General features: G+C 48.9%; 1 protein-coding gene across 3 annotated transcripts in view; it reads right to left on the bottom strand.

Moving 5' to 3' along the window:
- The window catches only part of INCA1 (inhibitor of CDK, cyclin A1 interacting protein 1), a 1,084,285-nt gene that overhangs the window by 320,625 nt on the left and 742,233 nt on the right, over positions 1 to 21,427 (bottom strand). For all 3 annotated transcript variants that reach the window (XM_069605474.1, XM_069606309.1, XM_069607005.1), the window contains one exon: positions 1,025 to 1,141. In XM_069605474.1, coding sequence (XP_069461575.1) covers positions 1,025 to 1,141 — 117 coding nt within the window. The remainder of the gene's footprint in view (positions 1 to 1,024; positions 1,142 to 21,427) is intronic.

The following is a 21,427-nucleotide window of genomic DNA, read 5'->3' as shown; positions in this document are numbered from 1 at the left end:
GAGTGAGCAAAATTCAGTCCAGGTACACAAAGGCCACGATCAGTATACCAAAACAGGCCTAAAAAAAGAAAGAAACACAAAGTCCCCGAAAAGAAGTAGGGACAAACCTGAATTGTCAAGTACCACACTCCAGTACTTGGTGCTTATGTTGATTAGGATGGAATGATGGCAGCCTCGGAAGAAAGCACGGCACAGTCCATAATGAGGTATGCATCCACACATTTCCCTTGCCTTTATATATATATATATATATATACATATATATATATATATATATATATATATATATATATATGTATATATATATAGGTCTTTCCCTTACTCTTCATGGGAGTGGGCATGCTCAGCCTACGGCCCGTGGTCTATTCCTAAGAGCGACGTGGCTCCACCAGGGTCCACTCACAGTTACGTTCTAAGCTGTGTGGCGAAAAGCTGAAATAGATCTACTCGATAAACAGGGCAAAAACAATATTGCTAACAGAATCCACTACTAGATAAAGAGGAAAAAATACTCACCAGAAATCATGAATGAAAAAAAAAACGGACAGGTAAGGAAAGCTTGATCAGGGTAGTTTGCAGTGAGAACCTGCTAATGGAGTTGCTATGCAGCAAACACTCTCACACTTGCATGTTTATCAAAGACCATCATGCTAACCTAGAAGTGCTACAATGCATCATACCTTGTCGTATCTAATGTGACATATACAGATGCAAACTTAGATAGGTCTCCTTACTGCTGTGGGATTCGATCATGCTTTTTTCTACCCAAGAGATCCTGTTTTTCTCTGTCCTGTTGTCCTCCCGACTGCCACTGATGGCATAATTTCCACATTTTCTTTGTTCAACCTCTGTATTATGGTATGTGTTCAAAGCGATTACTTGAGACTACAATCATGACAGTGCTCCCTTCAGTAAACTATTCAGTCAATACAAATGTTTATCAATTATGAAGTATTTATACAGAAGAAATATAGCAACATCAAATACATCTCATAGTCAAGTGATAGTTTTAAAGTCTGGTCACCTGGTTTGCTGTTCCAATCTGTTCCACAATCCATTATTACAACACTGTGTATTGTGAGAACTAGCAATCTCTGCAGCTCTCATTCCACATCCATATCGGCTCACCAACTTTGATCGCCTTTTGAGAAAATAAACGCAATTAATAAATGGACACTTTAGAGGTTAAAGCTCTTTGCAATGACTACAACAGAAGCTATCACCATATGTCACTGGTAGCACATCTATATGAAATATCAAGCAATGTTTACATTTCCCCTGAATTATATTACTTCAAACGGCAACTGGGCATCATGTAAGACCCCCATATGAACACAAAAGGCATATATATGTAAACATATATTTTTCATTCGAGTACTAGTCCATATTTCCATTAATGCGTTGTGTGATTTTTGACAAGACAGCATCCTCTGTGCTCCAGTTACTCATATGCATTATGCATACATGATCTCTCCTTGGCATCAAGGTATAAAATAAGCAGTGTCGCATAGCAATTTGCTATGCAATTCTGTCAGTTTGCTAATAAAATGGACACTTGTGTAGCAAAGATAGCTATTTAAGTTGCCCTCTTCAATGAAAGCACAGCTCACCCTCCATTCCTCTCTTGCCCACTCTTCCTCCTCTTTTCTCTGTTCACTGCAAGTCCTATTGGAGAGAAAGTGCTGCAGTAATCATCTCCTCCACTCTTAAGTGCCAAAGGCATGTGTGTGAGTGCTAGGCGAGAATTTCTTTTTCAAATAATTTCAAACCAGTGATAATTGGGATGGTACTTTTAATAAGATTTCTATATCCTGTCTGGAAAGACCAGGATGTGTCAACTTTATATTTTTTTTAAAAGACAGTCCTGCAATTCCATTCCTAAAATGTAGGATGTTACATAATGCATAATCAGAGTATTGATACTTTAAAACAATGCATCATCGCCATGCTTTACAGTAACGTTTAGGTTAGTGTATCTAAGGGGCCGATTCATGTAACAAACATGCGCCGAAAATCCATGCGCAAGCAGGCGCAAGGGAGCGCAAGCGTGAGAAACGCAGCGCACGCGTGCGATTCAAGGAAGACGCTGCGCGTGTTTCCCGCTGTCCGTGCGCCCAATCCAGCCATGGCGCACGCAGGCATACACGGTGTGCGCTACGCACACAGCAAAAGCGCACATAGCGCACACAACCAAAGTGGGCGGAACAGTGGGCGTAACGCGCGGAATGGGGAACAACGCGTGAAAAAGAAGGCGTAACTGGGGAAGTACTGCAGGGAACTACACGGAACGCCCACACGCACGCGAACAACCCGTATTCATGGATTCGAATACGGGAAACCCGCGCACGGCAAAAGACGCACACAGGCGTCAACGCGTCCGCCACACGAAGGCAGGCGGAAGCATCCCCACGCACAGTACAAAAGTGCGCGCAAACAACAAACACGTATATACAGCTACGATGAATGCCCCATTTGTCGCAGCACTGATCGTGGGACACCGTAGGAGGAGGAGAATAGCCAGGGCACGCATTTTCGCACCACGGACAAGCCTTTTTGGGATGCCTGACGACCAGGTCTATGGCAGGTATAGGTTTCCACCCCATATCATCCTAGACCTGGTCAGGGAGTGGGAAGATGACCTTACATCCCCCACCCTTTGCTCACAAGCATTGAGCCCCTTGGAGAAGCTGCTCAATGTCCTGCATTTTTTGGCCACTGGGTCATTTCAGCGGACTACTGCCATAGTGGGTGGGTCTCACAGGCCACGCAGTCACGCTGCCTACACCAGGTGCTGGCAATCATGACAGCGCGCCCCTCAGTCCGCAGGCACATATACATGCCCAGAACACCCGCAGAAAGGCAGGCCGTTGTCCTGGATTTTTTCAGGGTGGCACACTTCCCCAAAGTGCTCGGTGCCATAGATTGCACCCATGTGGCCCTACGTCCATCTAGGGCCACTGAGCACATCTACCGAAACCGCAAGCACTGGCATTCCATCAATGTACAGGTGGTATGCGATGCAAAGGGAATCATCACCTCTGTCTATGCCAACTACCCTGGCTCCACCCATGACAGTTTCATATACAGAATGTCCGCCCTGAGCCGGGCCCTGGAAGCTGGGCAGCATGGCGACACATGGCTCCTAGGTGAGTACAAATGCCCTTGCACATGCATGCAAGTCACACACAGACAAATACCCAAACCCTAATAATCTCAACTATTATCACCTCCCCCGGGGACAGTGCCTACCCTCTGAGTAACCACATGCTGACACCACTCCTGAACCCCACCACACCACTCCAGGTAAGATACAACGCCGCCCATATTGCAACCAGGGCCATAGTGGAGCGCACATTCGGAGTGCTCAAGTCACGTTTCCGCTCCCTTGAACGCTCTGGCGGGCAACTACTCTATGCATCACCAGTAGTGTGCAGGATCATTGTGGCAGCATGTGTCCTGCACAATGTTGCAACACGGCAGGGCGTCCCGGTGGACATGGTGGTGCCCCCACATCCCCAACCACAGGCACAGGCGCTGCCCATGGGAGGGGACAGGGCACGTGGCGAGGAAGCCCGGACCCAGCTTGTGGCCACATTCTTCACCTAAACTCCCACCCCTGCGGAGTGCACACAGGCCGGGCACATACCAGGTGACAATCGATGATGACAAAGAGACAGTCAACTGTCACAACCCTACCACCCTGAGACAGTTGCCATGGAAGTGCCACATCGTCTGCATCCCTAGCTACTTAAACACAAGCTATCCTGTGTGACCAAAAGGCACACATATGACATATGACATGATATGGCCTATATACAAGTATTTCAAGGTGCGATGATGCAGGGAGGGGGGAACAAGGGAAGACGGACAACGGTACTACTAGACAAGGTGTCATTTAGATTGTGCAAGTGCAGGGGTAGGGGGAAGGGAAAAGTGCAAGGGGAAGGGTAGAGGGGGAGTGCAGTACAGGGGAAGTAGACCAAAAAACAAATACATAGGTCGGCTGGTGGCAACTGCAAAGGTAAGTGCAGACAAGTGCTGGGAAGGGGGGGCTGTAGGGATAGAGAGACAGTCCCGTAGTGCAGGGGTTGCCAGGGAGGCAGTGCAAGTGGAGAGTGGCTGGGCCAGGGACCGAGATTGGTGAGAGTGGCCCAGTTGCAGCTCCAGTGCAGTTCCAGTGAAGAATTCCGCAAGGGAGAGGCAGAGAGAAAGCAGAAGCAAAGAGGAAGGTCTTGAGGTGCTTCCCGAACCGGAGATGGTTCCCCTCAAGTTCAAGTGAGGCAGGAAGGCTGTTCCAGAGGGAGGGCCCTGCCGCGGAGAGAGATCTACCCCCAGCTAGTTGCTCTGAGAAGCGGATGACCCTGACATGCAAGGTGTGCATCACACACCTGCAAAACAGGCCATGGCCATCACTGTCATGTCACTCAAACCCTCCCAAACCACAACATGACATGGCAAGCAATACCCATACACCAACACAGTAACGATAAGGTACACATTGCCAAGTCCAAAATCTACAGTGGCATCAGACAATGATGCCTGACCTGGAATCAGATGAAATGACAGACCAACAACCTCCCACCCAAAATAAGTCATTTCAAAATGCATTACAAGAGTTGTAGACGTAACATAACAATGAATGCCTGTCTACATGCACATTGTGCATTGCAAAATCAACACTGCAGCTTCTGTGTGCTGTGTCCTACTCCTGCAACACACTGCTCAGCGCACAGCACAGTGAACAGCCATTGTGTGTGATGCACACCCTGAGCATCACATCTAAGTGACAGACCACATCAAAAACCAAATTAGGCATGTACAGGATCCATAATTGGTCATTGAACATTTGCTGCAGGGACACAGTGGCCACCAGAAGGCAAACAGTGTACACGTGGATATGCAAGGGTGGGAGTACATGTAGTGCATCAGAGTGCAAGTGTGTGGTTCTGCAAGGACATGCACTCCACATATGCATGTGCACTCAAATGACCATCAGTGTTCTCTACATATCACATGTGAACATTCACCATGTGTACACCCCAGCATGTCAAACCACAACTATCCCCTCGCACCTGAAAGGTAAACACAACACATGAACAGGCATTGATCAGCAGAACACAACATGTGCATAGGATACCACCATTACAATGTCAGAGTTCCCATCACCCATCAACAACAACCCCCCCCCTCCCTCACAAATGACCATGACCCACTGAACAACTGCACCTGGGTCATGGAGCCTTCAAACCTCAATTCCACCTGGCCACATGATCACCTTCACCCTTCGTCACCATCTCCCACCTTGTGTGTAAAAAGGTGCCTGCACCCTCAGAATCCACACTCATTTCCAAAATGACAAAATCCAAGCCAGAAAAACGAACCAGAACACCCTCCAGTAGATGACTTGACGTAGCAGTACCTCACAAAGGCCAAGTACTACCACGATGATGCAACAACCAAGGTAGCACAGTAAAACAATGTCACAACAGGATGTGAACCATGTGTGGTACATGACATAGGATGATGCACCATGAACGGATGTGTACTGTCACAGGTCCCGTGTACAGGCCCGGAAGTGTCACGAAACAACCACCCCCACCGTGTCCCGGGTGCCTGCAAGGTCAAACTCACACAGGCCCCTGAGACCCTGGTGAGGAAGGAGGTTCAGGGATATGCAGTCGGGACAGGTGTTGACACACTGGATGACTGGAATGAGTGGCAGGAGAGGGGAGGAGGAATGACACATGAAACCAGGGAATGCACGAAAATGTACTACCTGCATGAACACATACACAATCCAAACAAACTTGGACATCATTGTCATGGCCTTCTGTAGTCCAGGCTTAGGAGTGGTATGAACCAACCACCCCCTCTAGGGTTTTGGCGCCTGCAAGTTCTGGGCTTACACAGGCATCCGCAACCCCAGCGGGGAAAGAGGGTTAGGGAATGTTGTTTGGATAGGTACGGGAAGCAGGAACACTGGGTAGAGGGTACAGGGTTCAAAATTGCATAGGATTCCGGGTGATTAGGGGGAAAAAAACATACCAAATTGAACCACACATACATCCATGCATTAGTACACTCCCCAGCAAGCCTATGCAGAGCAGTTTGAAAGAAAAACAACAAGACACTTAGCTCTGGTTTTGAGTGCTGGCCTCCTGCCTGCGCACTCTCAGGTCCGGTTACAGGAGCACTGCAATGCTGCAAAGAGAGCCACAGTCAACAACCTGTACGTGCCAATTACACAAAAACACAACACCAAACATGCCCCATAGCAACAAACTACTCTCCAAACAGACAATCTGGTGTAGATGCTTCGTACCCATATGTAACATTACCCCTGTGACGGGTCATACACAGTCAATGCAGTAAGTCAGCCGCCGGTGGGTGCGTGGCAAATGGAACACCAATGTGTCACAATTCACACAACATGCAATGTTCCCTGGGTAAGCAGACAGACCCATATAGCAAGCCATGACTTCTGAGCAAGTTGCGCACCACCATGACCGAAACAAAGTTGGCAGTGCATTTATCATAAAGTAAATGGAAATGATATGCACTGCACCCAAGTATGTCCCTTGCTGTATGTCCCTGTGAGCTGCCCCTTTCCATGTCTCGGAAGGCTACATGGTTGATACAAGTGCCTCAATGAACCTTGGTGTACCGGAGGGTATGTGCCACTGCCCCTGCACGTGTCCCAGACAACCTTACAATCAACAGCCATCAGTCCACTAACACATGTGAGCTGCATTGTGTGCTTCAACACCAATATTTGTCTAAGCTCACCCTCAGTGCTGTGACTAAGCCTGCATGTGCAACTCGCCTGGTGCAAGCTTTGCTGTGTTGTGGCCCCCCTGTGCTGCTCACCTTGACTGGAGTTCCTTGGAACACGTCAGCAGGTCTAGGATGTAGGTCTGCAATCCCTGTGCCTCTGCTCGTGCACCCATGTGCATGTGGGCACCAACAAACGTGTCCAGAATTCCGTCGTCCAATGGGCCGTGTCTGCTGGCAAAGGTGCTCTGGAGGCTCATCCCCCTGCAGAAAGGGCATGAAACACATGATTAATGCTTCAAAGTCATCTGTGTGTGTCTCATCAGGCATCTCATTAGTTGACCATGTCAGAGAGTCACATCATAAATCACACCATCAGTCCATCTTCCACATCCAAAGTGTGGAACACTATCTACAGCATGAATTGCAACAAGCACGTGTACAGTAAAGATAAGAAACATACTACACAATGCATAGCAATTAATGTACACATTAATCATGACACACCCCATCTAGCAAAAGCTGCACAGTGGACAATAACACCAAAATCATCCCCACTAGGGGTATCAACACCAGTCACACAGCACCAGACATGCCACAGATATGACAGTCCAAAGCCCTTGTGTAAAAGTCTGTGACACCGAACCATCCTTGCGAGCCCATGGATAAGGGAGGCAGGAGTGGCATATGTGAGTCAAAGACCCCAAGCAGCAAACACTTACACAAGACAAGCGTGAAAGGCCCAGCTGGAACAGACAGTGGATGCCTTCAAAAGCCACAAAGCACCGCACGGTCACATGAAAGCACAATAGACAAGCAATTTTAAACTAAATCAACTATTAACTAATTACACTAACAATGGAAAACCTACATTACCTAATTAAACTAACTATCAAACAGAAACTTAACTAACTAAACTAAAAGAAAAATCAAAAATGGCCACATACGACCCGGGGGGGTGGGGAGGCACCCAGGAGGGGGGAGGTACAGGGTGCTGCTCAACATCCACATGCGATGATGCTGAGCCAAAAAAAAAACCTCCATGGGCTCAACGCCTGCACAGCCCGACCTACGTGGGAGATAGATGGTCGTCCGAGTCTGGCTCATCCTGGAAAGGAGGACGTGGCACAGTAGCCTGGCCACGCCTAGCCGCAGCTTGCCCCTCGTCGGCAGCAAGTCTTCCGGGCGGGTGAGCCTGGTTCTGTGTGGCGATGTGACATAGGTCTGCATGCAGAACCTCACCTGATACACGTGCTTCCTTTTGCAAGGTAGCACGTGTAACACGGAGTTCCTCCTACAAGGCCTGGCTGGACAACCGCTGCACCTCCCGGCAAGCCTGTAGCTCAGCCGAGATGGTACGCTCAAGCTGTGCAAACCTCTCCTCTGCCTGCTGCCTCTGGGACATCATAAGGACACCCAGAGTGGATCTGAGGGAAGCATACTCCTCCCTCAGGGCATCCATGTGCGCCTCTGCGTGAGCAGCAATTGCTTGACGCAGAGACGACATTTCAGCCTGGCGTGCCCTGTCTGAGGCCGCCATGCCCAGCCTGAGCGAGCGGGCCGTGGACCGTGCTGCCTGCTGCTGAAGAAGCACCTGCCTAGCAGGGGGGAGCACAGATCGGGCCACATGCTCCATGCTCTCAGCGATGTTCTCCATTGCTGCCCACTGCCGTTCGGAATTGGCAGTCATGTCTTGCTCCCACTCAGTATACTGCGTTTGCGCGCGGCGACCGCATTGCCGGGCTTGACCCCTGCGGGACCCAAGGACCAGGGGTACTCGCTGTGTTGGCACCGCCCGTGGGTGCACGACTACATGCCCCGTCGACCTGATGTCCCAGGCACATCAGTGACTGGTGTGGAGGGTGACCCTGCGTCCCGATCCACCACGGGCGGAGGAACCAAGACAGTGCAGGGGTCGCAGACAGAGGAGTGTCCACATCAGAATCACTCACCCCTGACACATGGACTTGATGCTCATCCAACTCAACATGGACGTCAGAGTTGTCATCAAGGCTGGACTCATAGGCAGCCAGAGACAAGATGGACTGCAGCACTTGGGGGTTTTCATGGCCTACCACCCCACGACCACCACTAGTACCGGGTTGATGTGGTGGTAACAACCCTGTGTCTGGCATGACAACACCATCCTCAGCCTCCATTGCGTCATCACCTGAAAAATAGAGAGAAAAAAGGTCACTACACATGTCAGAAGCACACAACACACACACACACTGACAGCAAACGCATCCGGCAGACATGTGACACACAACACATAACCTGGCATGCATGCTGGGTCAACTTTGAGTAGCTTCTGTGATCAGACCTGTTGAAAGTTGGCAGTTTCCATGGAAGTGGGTCTATGCAGTGCAGAAAATGTGTACGCCACTCACTACCTATATGTACAAGGACTCCATGGTGTGTGCCAGGAAATGTGAAGGCAGTGCAATGTCAAATTCAGACATCACGTGCATTCAATGTGTACCATATCTAGAAGCCAAGCACCCCTCCACCCCAGTACCAACGCAGGGATGCCTAGCATGGTATCAAAAGGCTGACCATACACCTATGTATTGACAGGCAGTGTTGACTGGCATCAACAGCTTAATGTGATTCAAGTGGCAACACTGCAAATGATGCTGGGACACATGATAAAAACTCTGGATTCCGCCCATGTGTGAAGAAGACACAACAACAGTTGGACAGAGTCATTGGTGATTGAACAGGCTGAGGCCTGTGAGCCACACAGATTGACAGACCTTAAACATGTGTGCAACGCAGGACTGAGCCACAGTTGACATGGGAAGGCTGATGAGATGGCATGCGAGGTGACCTGCAGTCTTTTCATGAGGAGACTGCACGTTATCTCGAATGGCTCGTTGACCACGTCAGCCTGCTGGGACAGGTCACCCAGTCCGGATTCCTCCGTTTGCTGGGGCTTGTTACGCACCCCTCCTCAACTGAACCCCCTACGCGCCTGTCGTCCTCCGTGCCATCTTCCCACCCATCAGTCACCTGGGTGCCCTGTGGAGCTGCCTCTGACGGTGCAGCCAGGCTGGTGGAGGAGGCATCCCTGCCACAGTCGGGAGTCGGACGTCCAGCAGGGGTGGCCACATCAACGACTGCACCCCAGCCGGCGGAGGATGTGCAGGCAGCAGGAGGCAGTGCACGGCCAGAGGCACAGCAGCAGCAACGTGTTGGGAGCCATGAAGGCTCGGGGCCTTCAACATCGGAGGGGCAGGCATCGGCCGGAGGGCAGGAGGACCCAGGACAGAGAGTGTCTTCCGTGTGGCAGCGGTTGGGCCACGCCATAGATGCAGAGCGGCAGCGGGCGGAAGAGGCACGGCTCACAATGGTCAGGGCGGAGAACTCCATGCGGAGGGCCCTGAGGCGGGCTGAGTGCCTCGAGGCAATCCGCAGGGGGTTGGAGGTGGACACGGCGACGGCCCTGCGGACCCTCTGGGCCATGGAGGAGGACTGTCTCCGGGACATTGAGCAGGAGTTCGATGATGCCCTGGCCCGGGACATCCAAAAGTGAGCCGTCAGACTAGCCCGCTGCCCTTGTACATAGTTATGTAGGTAGTGTTAGGTTTCCTTTGTTTTTTGCTTTATTTTGGACCTTTTGGATATTGGCCACATTTTTGTATATAGTTTATTTTATTAGTTAGTGTAGTTAGATAGGTTTCATTTCTTTTGTTGGGATAATGGACCCTGGCTTGTTCGTCTGTACATAGTTCACTGTTGGATTTTATTTTTCTTTCACAATTTACCCATGGAGCAATGGCTTTCAATTATTATTTCCCATTGGATTTTCTTTTGTGGACAGTGACTTTGGACACCATTACTTTGGATTATTTTTGGTTTTGCTTTTTTTCACGGACATGCTTCTTTTCATTTTTGTACATTCCCATTTCTGTTTCTTTATTTTTGATTCTATTTATGTTTCCTTTAATACATTTTTTTTATCGAACTTCAATGTGTAGTATCATCTCATTGGTTTCATGCATGTCATGATATGGGTTTTGAGATTCACTGACACCCATTGGGTGTATGTGAGGGACATGTGTTTGTTTCGAAACTTGCAATTGGTTTTCTGTCATGTAATTGCTAATTATGAGTGGGTGGATGCAATACTCGTGTGGGTGTTCTGCATTTGGAGGCTGACCATAGGGACCAGGGATCTAGATTGTGATGACATGTTGGCTGGGGAACATGAGTTGGGGCCTGCTGGCAGGTGCCCCACAGTGCTGGGGGGTGGGGGTGGTGGGAGACATGGGTGGGGGCCTGGTGGAGGGTGTCCCTGCACTGCTGGGGGGTGGGGGTGGTGGGAGACATGAGTTGGACATGGGTGGGGGCCTGGTGGAGGTTCCCCTTGCACTGCTGGGGGGTGGGGGTGGTGGGAGACATGGGTGGGGGCCTGGTGGAGGGTGCCCCACAGTGCTGGGGGGTGGGGGTGGTGGGAGACATGGGTGGGGGCCTGCTGGCAGGTGCCCCACAGTGCTGGGGGGTGGGGGTGGTGGGGAACATGAGTTGGACATGGGTGGGGGCCTGCTGGCAGGTGCCCCACAGTGCTGGGGGGTGGGGGTGGTGGGAGACATGGGTGGGGGCCTGGTGGAGGGTGCCCCTGCACTGCTGGGGGGTGGGGGTGGTGGGAGACATGAGTTGGACATGGGTGGGGGCCTGGTGGAGGGTGCCCCACAGTGCTGGGGGGTGGGGGTGGTGGGAGACATGGGTGGGGGCCTGCTGGTAGGTGCCCCACAGTGCTAGGGGGTGAGGGGGGAACATGAGTTGGACATGGGTGGGGGCCTGCTGGCAGGTGCCCCACGGTGCTGGGGGGTGGGTGTGCAGGGGGACATGAGTTGGACATGGGTTGGGGCCTGCTGGCAGGTGCCCCACAGTGCTGGGGGGTGGGGATGGTGGGAGACATGATTTGGACATACATGGGTGGGGGCCTGCTGGCAGGTGCCCCACAGTGCTGGGGGGTGGGGGTGGTGGGAGATATGGGTGGGGGCCTGGTGGAGGGTGCACCTGCACTGCTGGGGGGTGGGTGTGGTGGGAGACATGGGTGGGGGCCTGGTGGAGGGTGCCCCACAGTGCTGGGGGGTGGGGGTGGTGGGAGACAGGAGTGGGGGCCTGGTGGAGGGTGCCCCTGATTGCTGGGGGGTGGGGGTGCAGGGAGACATGCATTGTTGATCAGTAGTGTAAGGTGACATGTGGCTTGGCTGGGGGGCATGCCCATGGTGGATGGGCTGCCTGCGGGACATGAGCAGGGGTGCAGGGTAGTCCCCCGTGGTGTGGGCTGCCTGCAGGGGCCGTGGAGGTTGTAGAGCGAACACCTGGGAGGACCCACACGGCCAATTCACGTGTAGTACTCCCCAGGTCCCCTGAAATACACGTACCCTGCTGAAATCGCGTGTGGAACTTCCCGCGCACCCCTGAAATACACGTACCCTGCTGAAATCGCGTGTGGAACTTCCCACGCATCCCTGAAATACGCGTACCCTGCTCGCACGGGGCCAATCGCGTGTGGAACTTCCCGCGCACCCCTGAAATACACGCACCCTGCTGAAATCGCGTGTGGAACTTCCTGCGCACCCCTGAAATACACGTACCCTGCTGAAATCGCATGTGGAACTTCCTGCGCACCCCTGAAATACACGTACCCTGATGAAATCGCGTGTGGAACTTCCCGCGCACCCCTGAAATACACGTACCCTGCTGAAATCGCATGTGGAACTTCCCGCGCACCCCTGAAATACACGTAACCTGATGAAATTGCGTGTGTAACTTCCCGCGCACCCCTGAAATACGCGTACCCTGCTCGCACGGGGCCAATCGCGTGTGGAACTTCCCGCGCACCCCTGAAATACACGTACCCTGCTGAAATCGCGTGTGGAACTTCCTGCGCACCCCTGAAATACACGTACCCTGCTGAAATCGCATGTGGAACTTCCCGCGCACCCCTGAAATACACGTACCCTGCTGAAATCGCGTGTGGAACTTCCCGCGCACCCCTGAAATACAAGTACCCTGCTGAAATCACGTGTGGAACTTCCCGCGCACCCCCGAAATACACGTACCTTGATGAAATCGCGTGTGTATCTTCCCGCGCACCCCTGAAATACACGTACCCTGATGAAATCGCGTGTGGAACTTCCCACGCATCCCTGAAATACACGTACCCTGCTGAAATCGCGTGTGGAACTTCCCGCGCACCCCTGAAATACACGTACCCTGCTCGCACGGAGCCAATCGCGTGTGGAACTTCCCGCGCACCCATGAAATACACGTACCCTGCTGAAATCGCGTGTGGAACTTCCCGCGCACCCCTGAAATACACGTAGCCTGTTGAAATCGCGTGTGGAACTTCCTGCGCACCCCTGAAATACACGTACCCTGCTGAAATCGCGTGTGGAACTTCCCGCGCACCCCTGAAATACACGTACCCTGCTGAAATCGCGTGTGGAACTTCCCACGCACCCCTGAAATACACGTACTCTGCTGAAATCGCGTGTGCAACTTCCCGCGCACCCCAGTGATACACATAGCCCGCTTGCCGTGCTGGTACAGGGTTAGCGCAGCCCTTTGCGCTGGATTGGGGATTTTGATGGCTTTTCCCTGCGCGAGAGGCGTTCTTGGGGGCGTAACTGGCGCTGCTGCAGGGTCGCTGCGCCACTGTGCGCCACGGCTGGTTTTGGTAGCTGGAATCCATGAATACGCTGTGCGCGGAAATGGATTTTAGCGCACGCGGCTGGCGCAGGGATTCGCACGCGCACACTGTGCGCCAGCAGCGTGCGCCACTTTTGCGCTGATTTCTATGAATTACCCCCCATATGTCATGTGTCAACTATATTTCATTTTGTTGGGGAAGATGCATCATATTGACGAGTGAACACTTTTGAAAATGTACTTGATCACATGATTAAGTGCTTTTGATGGCAAACCTAGTTCGGTAACCTGCAGGCTGCATACATCTTGGAACTGATGCTCAACCCATGAGCGACCCATTACTCCCTTACATTCTATATTATTACCCAGTTGCTTTATACCAGGTACCCTGAAATTGAGATGACCACAATCTACAATATTTCATCTAGTTTGCTCAGTTCTCTGCCTGCTGCACAACCCACTCTGCTTAGTCTCTTTCTTTCCTCTTTGATAATAAATACAAAAAGTGAGGTAGATGCTTACGCAAAGTAGTGATCAATAGTTCCATCCAATCTTAACATCTACATATCTATTGCAATACCAAACAGTGTAGTTAGCCCTCAGAGCTCGGTTTGCTTTATGATTATAATTGCATTATATATTTACACTTGCAGGAGACAGCTGGCCAAACTGTTTACAGAGCTTTTTATCATATCTACTTATTTGTGTTCATTCATGCAGCTAACCTTTTACATTTACAGGCACTTAGCTGTGGCTCGCAAAGTCCTTTTACCAAGTCGCATTGTCGAGTATATTTTATGAAGGGCGAGTAGCATTTGCAAGAGATGCTTGAAACTTTTATGTGACATTTACTTTTCACTAAATGTCAAACAAAAGTGTCACTGTGTATGGATGGCCTCTTGGTGGCAGCAGTGTGCCAAACAAAGCGAGTTTGCAGTGAAATGCACCATTGTACACAAATCATATTTTAAATTTGTTGTCCTCCATCGCAATGGGTCGAGTGCATTTCTCTTAGGTTGAATAGGGAAACTAAGTTACCTGACCTGCCGGTTTAGCAGAATTTTAAAGAATTTACAAGGCCTGTCTGCTCTAACTAATGTCTTATTTCATCGGTATGCAAAACTGCTGTATTATTGCTCATTTCATATCTTTTCAAATAACCTCTGGTGAAATTAACAATATTAGTACAACATCGCTAATCAAATGGGTCTGTTTGCTAATCAAAAAAATGGTAATGAGCAAACTTTGCTAATCAATTTTTGAAACCTAATTAATGCCTTGCATCAGTGAGAAGGCCCTTGCTTGGCTTGCTTCATACCTTGCCTCTAGATACTCTCAGATGTCCTGGAACAGCCTAACCTCCTCACTCACCCCCTTACTGTTGGATTTCCCAAATGGTTTGTCCTTGGTCCACTTCACTTCACTCTCTATATTTCAGCTCTTGACACCCTGATCTCCTCTTACTGCTTCTCCTCTCACTTCTTCGCTGATGAGAATCAGATCTTCTCCTTTCTCTCCTTATCCGATGAGCTGTTATCAAAAATGTCAAATTGTCTCTCCACCATCAAATATTGGATGGCATGTCACTCGCTCATGCTCATCTACACTAAGGCTGAAGTTCTCTACTTCACAGCCAAACAGACTATTTCTTCCTCTCCCCCTCTTTTTCAGTTCTCTCCTGACTACCTTGCTTGCTCTGCTTCTGCTTGTAACCTTGGTGTCATCTTCGACCCATCTCACAACTCGGTCTTGATCATCAAAGCTGCCACTGTAGCCATGCTCAACCCCTCAAAATCAGAAAAATCTGTAGTTTTCTTCCTTTCAACACTGCATAACAGCTTATATCCACCTCAGTCCTTCCTCGATCTAACCATTGTGTCAATCTCCTTTATGGCCTACGCAACTATGCTTTTTAACTCTGGACATGGTCCTCAACTTCGTGGTCCACACACTTTTCACAAAATCTCTTGCTTTACCTCTGCCTCCTCTGCTCATCACCATATTGGCTGGTTATCTATGAAACAAAGAGAGCTAAGTATAAACATTGTGTCTTCAAAACTATCCATGGACTTGCCCCTCCCTACCTATCTGCTCATCGCACTCCCTATTCTCCGCCTCACTCGCTACAATATTCCTCGGCCCACATCCTTGCCACTACTCAAGCCCCAAGTGCTACCTTATTTCGGCTCTCCCCCTTTCCTCGCTCCCCTACTCTGGAATACTCTTCCTCTCCCTCCCCATACTACTCCAACCTCAAAAGCCCCATCCTTTCTGAAGAACTTGTTTCCTAGCACTCTACATTACTCCATGTTGGAGCAAATTTATGTGGGGTTACTCATTTAAAATGATTGTTTTATTGTGCAGATTTCTTGAGAAAATGGTTGTTGAATTGGAGAAGAAAGAATCATACTCCACATCAAACAACCAGGCTTCAAAATTGATAGAATGAAAAACTGTATAAAGTATTCACGCATATTTTAATTGTTGTAAATTGGATTCTGAATGTAATTATTTAGTATGTTCCGCAAAATGATTTATGAACTATGATGAAGAACTTTTTGTAACTGTTGTAAAAAAGTGTGTTAATCAAACTAATAAACAACTTTTAAATAAAAAAAATTACTTAATCACCCTGCTTCGCCTCTCTCCCTAACCTCACAGACAGCCCTACAGCACTTTTCCGTCACCACTCCATCTCTAATTTAGCACTTCCTCTGACAAATCAGCTAAAGACGAGGTAAGCCCTTCTGGGCTGTTCATGCATGCTTCGGAGCACTAGTTTCATCTAAACATGGCCGATGCCACCCTTCCAGACCCTGAGCTCCTCAGATGCCTGCACCGACCCTAGAAGCTGCGGACTGGACCCAGCACACTGATATATATATATTTTGTAATCAATTTGTATTGATTTTTCAACCACAATATAACCACAATCTTGTACATGCCATATCGATGTTCTAATTATATCTATGTGCTCCCACTCCCCCAACTACCCCGACCCCCGTCCCAGCCTATTCCACCTTTTTATCCTACTACTACCGCACCATTTATCCTCAATTTGAACTATTCTATCAATTGTGTCATGACATTTGTCCCCATATGATTCTCCATGTGTTCTACAGCCATCAACCCCTGAACCATATATTTCAAAGATTCTAATTGCATGTTTTGTTCTTTCTGGCTTCGGACACTGCCTCTTGCCACACTGAGGTACTGCCTGCGTCCACTTCTGTAGGTCCCTCCACCATTGGTGTGTCAACGGGGCTCTATGCGTTTTCCAGCCCATAGCTATCCTACACTTCGCCAATATATATACCAAGTCCTTCAGCTTTCTGACATGCCTTGCCCGTCTCAGCCTTGGAAAAATACCTAGCAAGCAAGCTATGGGAGAACTCACATCTATCGCTATATCTGCCTTAGCTTAGGTCTGGGCTATCTATTCCCAATAATGCCAATCTTATTACAAGCCCAGAACAGGTCCACCAGGTCCGCATCGATGAGTCCACATTTTGGGCAGCTTTGTTCAGATGCTTTGCTAAATTTAGCTATCTTCTTGGGAGTGAGATATGCTCTTTGTGTAACGTACAACTGAATAAGCTGTAACTTTGTGTTTCTGGACACTTTTTTGTGATAGGTCACTGCTCTGTCCCATTCTGCATTCGTCAATTGCAACTGTAAGTCTGACTCCCAACTATGCCTAGTCTTCACCAGCTCGTCTCTTCGCTGTAACATTAACACTTCATATATTCATGACACCGCAAGTCCACCCTCTGACATATCATAAAATGTTTCTATCCTTTCATCTTCCTGTAATTCCACACCTATCCCCATCCATTTTTGTCTAAGCTGAGCAAGGAGTGAGGCATGTGTTATATATTGTCCCTCATGTATAACTGTTTCCACTGAGAGTTCCTCAAAATCGATCAGCTTACCTTCCCTTAATATGTCTCCTACCGTCACTACTCCCATGGGCTCCCAATACTTCCTGACGCTTTTTCTAAGCTGCTGATCCTCTACTTTTGTGTCAACAATGGAATCTGTGGGGAATAAGGCGGTTTCAGCCCCTGAAAGCGAAAAGCCCTCTGCCATATCATCATATCCAACCTCAGTAACAGAGGTTTCGGGACTCATGGTGTACTGTTCCATATCTCCTCCCTTAAGTCGAACGGGGTGCACGCTGATTGCAGCATCCTGTTATCTTGGGTCTGCTGGTCTGACAGCCATCCTATGACAAACTGCAGCTGGCATGCCGCAAAGTATGCCTCAAAGTGGGGTACTTTTATCCCCCCTTGTTCATTTGGCCGTTGTAACTTCGCCAGTGCCATCCGGCATCTCATATTATGCCAGAGGAAGCCACGGCATATCTTGTCAAGCTTCTTAAAGAAACCTGTGGGTATGTTGTATGGAACATTAGTAAAGTCATGTAGAAGCCTTGGCAGCACCACCATTTTCAGGAGCACTGTGCTGCGCATCACAGAGAGCAACAGTCTAGCCCAGAAAGCCATTGTCTTCTCTATTTTATCTACCGTTACCGATGTATTCTGTGCATGTTCTATCTTTGGATCATGGTAGATAGCCACCACCAGGTATCTGAATGACTTTGTTACCCACTTAATAGGTGGTAGCGGAAATGCGTTCAGGGGTTTTCCTGTGTACCCTGCTAGGTGGAATAAGCACAATTTTTTAGCGTTGATAGTAATGCCCGATAGGTTTGCATACCGGTCTAATACATCTAGGATGTACTGCAAATTGGTTTCTGGGTGCTGCAGATATAACAACATATCTGTCGCTGTTATGCAGGCCTCTTTGTATTCTTTACTAAGGTACACCACCAATGGCGCCAGTGCTAATATAAATAACAAAGGGGAACAGGGGCAACCCTGCCTAGTGCCATTCCCTAGGACCCATTGGCCCGACATGTGGGAGCAAGTCTTGACCCCTGCCATCGGGCTGCTATATAGCAGCTACTCCCATTTCATGAAAGTCGACCCCACGCCGAAGCTCTTTAGAACTGCTAATAACCACGGCCATCAAACCAAACCAAATGCTTTGACCGTGTCGAGCTAAGCCACCGCATACAGCCACAGACTGTCTTTAGTTTGGTCAATGATGTGATGTAGTCTCCTCAAGTTGCATGTGATGTTTCTGTACGGGACATATCCGGATTGATCTGCGTGGATAAGCTTCGATATTACTGGCTTTACCCTGTTGGCTAGCAACACAGTCAATATCTTGCTGTCCTGATTCAGTAATGACAGGGGTGTATACGATCCCCAATCAATTTCTGGCTTGTTTGGATTCAACAGCCGTACAATAATAGACTCTCATTCAGCATTGCCAGCATCAGGGGTAGTATCTCTACCATGTACTCTTTATAGAATTAGCTGGGAAACCCGTCTGCCCCATGAGCCTTACCAGTCGGCAAACCTCTATTGGTCGTTTCCAGTTCCTCTATGGTTATGGGGCCTCTAGAATACTTTCTATATCGGTTGCCTGGGTGTCAGATGTCTCTGCATATAGCCCAGTGTAATACTCTTGGAAGCGCTTGTTTATGTCGGCCTGTGTCCTAACCATCATCCATAATCTCTCGTACCATATCTCTTTTAACCTCACTTTTATATAGCCATGCTAACATGCGTCCTGGCTTGTCACCTCTGGCGTGCTGCCTCTCTGTGTATTTCTTGTAGCTCAATTTACCCAACCTATCCCAATGTTCCAAACATTCCTTTTGCAGGCAGACAACTTCTTGGGCCCTGTCCTTAGGCATGTCACCGGTACCATTGATGCCTGCTAACTTTACTTCTGCTTTATGTAAGTCCCTTTCTATACTGGCTTGCATTACTTTCACTTTGGCTATTGCCGACCCACTGATCACACCTTTAAAGGCTTCCCATAACGTACCAGCCTATTCCACACTCCCTGTGTTGTTTTTAAAATAATGCTTCAACCCATCTCGCATGTGCTCCCTGAACATTGGATCGCTCAAGGATTCACTCCTGAGCCTCCAGGTCGGGAGTCTTGCTCTGAGGGGAGGAGGTGGAGTTATGCCAAGTGACTACTAGGGGAGCATGGCCCGATAACACCCTCGCCTTATATTCAGCCGATGTAAATTCGCTTAGCGTCTCGTCCCTAGTAAAGATAATTTCCCTCATTTTAATAGTGCCAGTCTGGAAACAACGGTGCCGATAAGCCTACCGGCACTGTTGTTTCCGGGCCCTCATACTACAACTCTGCTGTCCCGCCAGTCTGGGTCAGATCTGCTGGGCAGGACGGCAACCGCTTGCAGAGTTATCACGGGAGCACCGGCACCGTTGTTAACCCGAGAACATGAAGTGGAACACGGAGCGGGTTGGGACCGGTGCAGGGTTGGGAGTATGGCAGCTGATTGGGAGTACGTCCTGTCCTGGGAAGGGGAAGGTGCCCAATCCAATACATTTTGCGGCAACTCGGCCTATAAAAATGGGATTCACGAGAACTGTGCAGTTTTCTGTGTTCTCTTGTTTGAATAGGCAGACGACTGCAAGGAGTGGAGTGAACACGAAGCAGGATTCCACTGGGCGTATTAGCAGAGGACTTTCCTACTCACGTCCCGAGCTAAGAACTGACAGTTTCACTGCTATGTTGAAACCATTTAATTTGGTTCCCAGGTACGTTGTATCTTCCTGACATGGTCTGCTGTGGTTTATAGTGACATTTTCGAACGTCACATTTTCGAAATGCCATTTTGTCGACACAAAAATGATGGAAAAAAACATTTTGAATGTTATTTTAATTTTTTTTATGGGGTGGTCCCCTTTTTTTATTGACACTTTTTTTATATACTAACGAAACAAAAATAAAACATAAAATAAAAAATAATACATTCGGAATATTTTTTTCTGCATGTTTGTGTCGACAAAATGGCATGTCGAAAATGTGTTTTCGAAAATATAACTGGATACCGTCTGTTGTGTACCCTGTATCCAGAATAAAGGACTTTTTGTTTCAACACTGCATACTGTCTCCCAGTGGTAGCAGTGGTGGGATACGGTAAGCCCCCATCATGGAGGCCATCATCAAAACCCTGGCTGAGGGCCAACAGCAGCTGCAACAACTGCTGCAGGTGCAAGGATACAACGCCCAGGCTGACGGCAAGCCCTGCAGCAGACAGTTCAGATCCTAGGAGCTGCGCAAGATCAGGGACATGAAGCCCTGAGGATCTTGGATGAAGCTGTGGCGGCCAACAAATTGCAACCTTCCATTCCTCCCACGGTGCTTCAGAAATAGCAGCCAGGGGATGATCCGAGTTTCTTTTTTTGTCAACTTCGAACAAATTGCCAGAGCAGCGCAATGGCCCCCAGAAAGATGGCCGTTCTATCTAGCGCCGTTGTTGATGGGCGTAATGCGAGGGGCCTACCAAGCGGCCAACCCTACGGGGGACACCCTGTATGCAGACTTGAAAAAAATGATACTAGAAAGGCTTGGCATGTTGGCATGGACGAAGAGACATATAGAATAAAGTACTGAGAGACACGCTTCAAGCCTGGTGAAAGCCCACGTCAGCTCTTCTACCAGATACAAGACTTGGCAGAAAAATGGCTTCAGCCTAGTACAGCCACCACAGACCAAATCAAGGACAAGATACTTCTAGAGCAGTTCGTGGATGTCTTACCAAGTCCTATCCAAAGATGGGTTTGGCAACATCATCAGCTAACCCTAACAGAGGCTATTTTTTCATCGAAAAAAGATCCATAGACTCTTTTTCCATCGAAATGTATTCATAGAAATGCTTTTCCATCGAAATGAATAGTCATTGCTTTTTTTTCATTGAATTTCCAACTGAAACATATCTTAAAAATGCTTTTTTTAAAAACAAAAATGTACTTTTAAATATAATACAAAAAAATAGATGTATGGATGTTTGGGTGGGGGAAAGGGTTCAATCTTGAAAACGGTGGGTTTGGGGGAAACACCCCCCCCTAAAAAATAAGCACCACACAAGTTTGTTTAT

Source organism: Ambystoma mexicanum, chromosome 1p, assembly GCF_040938575.1.
Source record: "Ambystoma mexicanum isolate Mex_15411 chromosome 1p, UKY_AmexF1_1, whole genome shotgun sequence".
In the NCBI taxonomy this organism is placed as follows: Eukaryota; Metazoa; Chordata; class Amphibia; order Caudata; family Ambystomatidae; genus Ambystoma; species Ambystoma mexicanum.
The sequence above is the reverse complement of the archived record's forward strand: the minus strand, read 5'-3'. Positions and strand labels throughout refer to the sequence as shown.